This window comes from Epinephelus fuscoguttatus, linkage group LG17, assembly GCF_011397635.1.
Source record: "Epinephelus fuscoguttatus linkage group LG17, E.fuscoguttatus.final_Chr_v1".
Classification (NCBI taxonomy): domain Eukaryota; kingdom Metazoa; phylum Chordata; class Actinopteri; order Perciformes; family Serranidae; genus Epinephelus; species Epinephelus fuscoguttatus.
In genome coordinates this window covers 38,056,443-38,062,442 of record NC_064768.1, presented here as the reverse complement: position 1 = coordinate 38,062,442, position 6,000 = coordinate 38,056,443, and the positions used below count along the sequence as shown (strand labels likewise).

General features: G+C 41.4%; 1 protein-coding gene across 1 annotated transcript; it reads right to left on the bottom strand.

Annotated features, from left to right (window-relative positions):
* Window positions 1-808: 808 nt before the first annotated feature.
* Window positions 809-5,486, bottom strand: LOC125904636 (heat shock factor-binding protein 1). The gene is made up of 3 exons (XM_049602197.1): window positions 5,252-5,486; window positions 5,106-5,172; window positions 809-2,858 (listed from the first exon to the last, which is right to left on the bottom strand). The coding sequence occupies exons 1-3, from the start codon at window positions 5,294-5,296 to the stop codon at window positions 2,764-2,766; spliced, it is 207 nt and encodes a 68-aa protein (XP_049458154.1). The 5' UTR covers window positions 5,297-5,486; the 3' UTR covers window positions 809-2,763.
* Between the last annotated feature and the right edge of the window lie 514 nt (window positions 5,487-6,000).

Sequence of the window (6,000 nt, the reverse complement as noted above, 5' to 3'; positions counted from 1 at the left end):
CAGACTTTAAGCTAAGTAGTGGTATCTAATAAAACTAGACACCCTAAGGGGTTGTACACATGCTGCGTTTTGCACCCTCAAATTCATTGTTTTCAATATGCACCAGGTGAGCTCAAATACCAGATTGGCATGCCTGTGTCCCCCAGGGTTCAACATCTGCACCCTGAGATGAGCAGACTTCAACTTTTGCAATGCATCAGCACGCACTGCATGTCATGTGATGATGAATGTTGTGGAATAAACACTCAAAACAGCAGCCACAACTGGATTTTACTTGTGACAGCTGCAGCTGCAAAGACGTGATGAAGCTTGTGGTGGACGACATATTGCTCCATGGATGGCTCTCCATCTTTTGGGCATATCTTTGGGAAAATACCAGTCACAGGTTCAAAAAACTTAATAATAATTTGCATGCTATCTAGCTTTAGCTGCACTTACCTGCGATGACCTTAACATTCCCACAGAGACACACATTTAAAATTTGGGGAGATGTGCAACTACCAATTGTCTGAAAAGTGATATAACAAGTAGCGTAATAAATTATTGTTGGCAGGGAGTTATACTTTAAAAAAAAGAGTAACAACTAATGAGTGATATATAACATTTTGAGTACCAAAGCAACACTGCTGTTTCCTTTTATCTCCAACTTATAGACGACGGACTTTTAAAGCGTGGTCCCGGGATCTTTGGTAAATCAAACTGATGTAATATGTTAAGCTGGGAAAGTGGCAAAACTGGCACTGAGTGAAACAAAGGAGAGGTTACACAGAAACTATTCTCTAAAACATATGTCACAACAACACAGATATTATTTGGCTGAAAAACTCTTTAAAAAATCTTTATTTGGCTTTTACATGTTAGCTTTGGTGCACAGTGATTAGCAGCCACAGTTTATGTGATGGCCGATCTGACTGCGACACCGTGTGCATTAACTGGTTACACAACTATAGCAGAGGAAGACACATGATATAATACACAGTTTGACATTAGGTGATATATAATGCTCAGAAATAAATTGCATAGATGTGATACACAGTATATTCTCACAGAAAGTCATCAATAAAACAACAGAATATTATATACTTCAGTTTGCAGATCCAGTCGTCTCTGTGAGCAGTGTGTAGACATACTGTGTGTCATATCACTGATTCCAACATGCACAGTTTTAAGGCCACTGGAAGCTCACTTTATACTTCAACAACTGTTTCATAGAGTAGGGACATCAAAGGTGTAACCACCATGGTGAACACTACTATCTGTTTACTGTAGTGCAAATAATACAAAACCAGATATGGTGAGCTGTGTTTCTATAAACTGTTTACAACATTTAGGCGGCAGTTTCTTTCTTCTTTCCTCCAAAAGTGTCATGTCTCGTTTTAGATGTCATGGCGTGCATTTGAAGTGAATTCAGGATATAGACGACCTACACACACGTCACATGGTTCATTTTCTTTGGTGGTAAGATTTTAAAACCTCCTTCCTTTTTGTTTAAAGGGACAGTTCACCCCCAAATTAGAAATACGTATTTTTCCTCTCATCTGTGACGCTGTTAATCAGTCTAGATAATTGAAGTGTGAATTGCTGAGTGTTGGAGATGTCAGCTGTAGAGATGCCTGTCTTCTCTCCACTATAATGGAACTAGATGGCACTGGGCTTGTGGTGCTCAAAGTGCCAAAAAATTGTCTCTTTCCAGAAATCATGACCCAGTTACTCAAGATAATCAGTAGTCCTTGTCTTGAGCAGTTTTACTTTCTATCGAACTACACACACCAACCGAATCACCACACAGAAGGAAGCGTGCATCTACTGTTCTATCACACAGCACCACTGAGCTACAGTAGCTAACGTTACAGCTCAGCCAAGGACGACACCATAACTGCTCACATCTCACGCTGTCACAAGCACAAAGCTCTCGTCCATGAGTAGATGCACTCTCCCTTCTGCACAGTGAAACAGTTGGCGGATGTAGTTTGGCAGAAAGAAAATAGTTAATACATGAAACTGCTCACAACAAGGTCTGTGGATTATCTTGAGTAACCAGGTCATGGTTTCTAGAAAGAGACATTACTGTTGAGTTTTTTTAAATTGTATTTTTTAGCGCTTTGAGCACCACAAGCTGAGTGCCATCTAGTTCCATTATATTTGAGAGAAGGCAGACATCTCTACGGCCGATATCTCCAACACTCTGCAGCTCACACCAAACAATATAGACTCTATCCGCACGTGAAAGAGGACACAGAACGTGCATATTAGAGGAGACATAGTGTAAAGAATGCAGGTTTCAACAGATTTTAAAAGGCCAACAAATAATTGTATGAGGTAGTGAATGCCCGTGTGTTTGTTATGGTACATATAAGATTGATTTTGGTAAGAAAACACTGCATGTAAAGACAACCAGGTTCCTACAGGGTTCCCTTAAGCTCCCTGTCAGCTGTGATCTCATTGGCCATGCTTTGAAAACAATTTAAATGTTCCTACAAAATCAATAATGTGTTCACATGGTGCTCCAAGGCTCCTTAACCTGTGATAGTGTTGCTACTGAGAGATGCCTGTGGATCAGCAGCAGGTAGCACCTTGGAAAACATTTGGCCAAACTCAACTTTAGAGGTAACGTGATCAACTCATAGGTCCCATTTAAAATGTTTGACGAACGTGTGGAACTTTGTAGTCACCACTAAAATGACGTCACCGTTGGCAAAGCTACAGGAGCCCCTTGGTTTCTGGAGGTCACATGATGAGGGCAGACGAAGCGAGAGCCTGCTGTCACTTTGAGATGGCCTGCTTCTCCATCCCAGCCTGGGTCATGAGCTCAGACACGTTCTTCTCCAGGTCATCGATGCGGGTTCCCATCTCGTCTAGTGTGGAAGTGAAGGAACAATCTGCCTCTATCAGGTCGCCACTAACATTATGGTCACGTCTCGGCTTGTCGTCAGAAATAAAATATAAATTCCGTCTTAGCTTTTATAATCAAGATCTATTTTTAGCTCATAATCATTTCGTTTTCATCCTGGAGAAGACGTCATTGACAAAGAATTTCATCTGCAAAGTTAACACCAGCACAAACTAAACAGCACAACAACGGTGGAGGACCAGGCTTTTTCAACTCCAGGATTTCGTCTTTTTAAAATCTAACACATCCACTTTATTCCTGAGGGCACTACAGCAGAAATGATTACGTGCACAACTTCCTGTGAGATAGAGAAAGTAGCGGTGAGCTAGTTAGTCCCATGGACTGTCTGTGGTTAGCCCCAGTGGCTACTCTCGGTGGCTAACCGCCAACACTGGTTCTTCTCCAAAGTCATTTGCCTTCAGTTTAGCAAATGCTGATTTATTTCTAACAAATATTTAACTAATGTTAACTTAGCATTTTCTAAAATGTCTCTGTGGAGCTCTGGTACCTGTTGCACTGTCCGTGTCTCTAACAACTAACAACCAGTCTGAGGTACATCTGTGTCTTCAGCAACTGTGTGTCGAACATGTGACCAAACAAACAGGGATTGTTCCTGTTGCCATGGTTACCATTGATATGAGAAATAAAACCACAAGAGTTTAAATCAGAATTATCAGAAGAGAATGACACGTAGACTGACAGGTGCGTCACTCAGCGTCAGTACATGATATCCCCGTCTTTCCCCGTCTGACTTCAGTCTCAACCTACATTAGAAAATAAACTGTGAAATATGTATTTACTTTATTTTTACTGAAGTCTGCTGCTAAATTCAGCTTCATGTTTCACTCAGTTTTTAATAAATCAGAAGTCAACAAAACGTGTAAACTGCGTGGTTAACGCAGACGAGCGGAGGATTGGCTGAGAAACATCACATTTATTCACTTTACATGGAGCTACAGTTAATACTGAATTATGTGTTAGTGTCTCTTAAAGGGGCAAAAAGCGAAATCGTTTCACCGCTAGGTTTGCTGTTGTGCACTGCCTGTAGACCAAAACAAAGTGTGTCATGAGCCACTCCTCCCCCTACCTCTGCTCTCCACCCGCAAATGTTAGCTGGGCTGCCAGGCTACTCACTTAACACAACCGTAACGCCTGACCCATTGCTGGGACAGAGCAGCTAATAACTCAAGCTCCGGACATTAACCCATGCTACGATTGTAACATTAAATTTAATTGAATCGACATAGCGACATGTGCCTAACGTTACTGTAACACTAATTAAAACAGAGGGGGTGGGGGGGATTCACATGAATGTACATGAATGTGCAGCCGGACCGGCTTGTAAACAAGGGGCTGGAGATCAACACAGAGAGAGGGTGTGTGAGGTCATGCTGTACTCCAGATGAAATTACACCTCTAGTTCTTCACATAGCAATTTTTTAATTCCTTCAATCTAGAAATGATGAATTTCGCTTATCGCTCCTTTATTAAGTCATCAGAAATCGGAAATCATCTTTAGAAGGAGCAGATGTTACCTTAAGCTGCTCGGGACATGTTACAGTTAATATTTTAACGGAGCGAGGCGAGCTAATTGTTAGCGTGCTCGGTTGCTTTGAGATGGCTGTCAGAGATGGCAGAGGTATGACCACATGATCCTGTCTGAGCTATAACAGGTGGTGTGTTCCATGTTTTATTTCCCAGTTGCTCTTGGAAAGAAGAATAGAGGACTGTAAACAAACTGCAAACAAATTGTTGCCTTGGAAATTGCCGGTTTCACTTCAACACAAAAATATCTTTTAGAAAATGGAGTCACACCCAAGCCACCCTCCTCCTCTGATAAATACAGAACAGTCCCTCAGCTCATCACACACTGCTCATATACAATGGAGTCCCGATTTTCCAGAGGTCACTGTGTCTTTTTGACACATTTAAATCAAATACACAGAGCACAGATTTGTATTTTCCAGTCAACTCCCTGTTAAACTCAGCCTGTGCGCCCCTCAGTGGCCATGCATGGTACCACAGCTGTGATGGACAGAAAGGACACCTCTGTGACTCTCAAGTGTCCTCAGGTGTGTCTCAGCTAACAGGAAACGGCTTCCAGTCACGAGCCCACAGACTACACACTCCTAGGTAAACCGGAAACACCAGAAGTGGCGCATGCAGTAAAGTTAGCAGCTCCAGTCAGGATGTAAACAGATTATTAAAAGGATATTTTTGGACTCCAGCTGTTCAGACATCGCCTGGAATCTTCCCTGTAGTCGCTGCATCGTCTCCTCCATCTGAAGACAACACAACAGGACAGATATGAACACAAATGGAGCTTCAACAGGACACACAGCTGCCATGAGACAAACTTACCGCCTCTGTCATGTCTTTGGCTGCTTTACAGTCTGTCTTTGACATCGTCTCTGCACCAACACACTGATATTATGATGCAATCTAATTATCCGCCATTAAATGTGACTGTGGTCGTTAGTTTGGTCAAACTGGGCCGTGACAGCGGCTGTAAACGTCCCAACTCAGTTTCCCCTCAGAGACGTTAGCAGTGACTCCCATAACTTTGCGGCAAGTTGAGACGACAGAAGGAAAACAATGGCACTTCCGGTTGCAGCGTTCGGCATTTCAAAATAAAAGTCAAAGTGTTCCTTAATTGTTCAGTAAAGCCTCAAAGACAGAAAGAAGAAATCATCTATTTTAGGAGTTATTTGTGCTGAAGTAATGAACAGCTTTTCATGAAAACTGTTTTAAATCATTTATAGATTTTTATTTTTATGCCATTTATGTTATCTCACCTGTGAAACCAGTGTTTAGACTGTTGGGATAAATGTTTTGGGAGCATTTAGCAGTTCACATTAGGTTAGGCTAGTCTCTAGGTTTTTTTGGTCAGTCTTATGAGTTCTGTATGTTACAGTTTCTTTTCTTAAAGTTAAACAACATGTTCATAAACACATTTTAAAATCCAATTTGCTTCATGTCTGGGCCCCTGTTCTCAAGTTTTCCATAGCTAATCAGGGTGTTTCATTGCACATCTCTATTATTTCTGTTTTTGTGAACTGAATAGATATGAAGTTATTACATTTTCTTCTTTTAAGATATATTTTTTGACC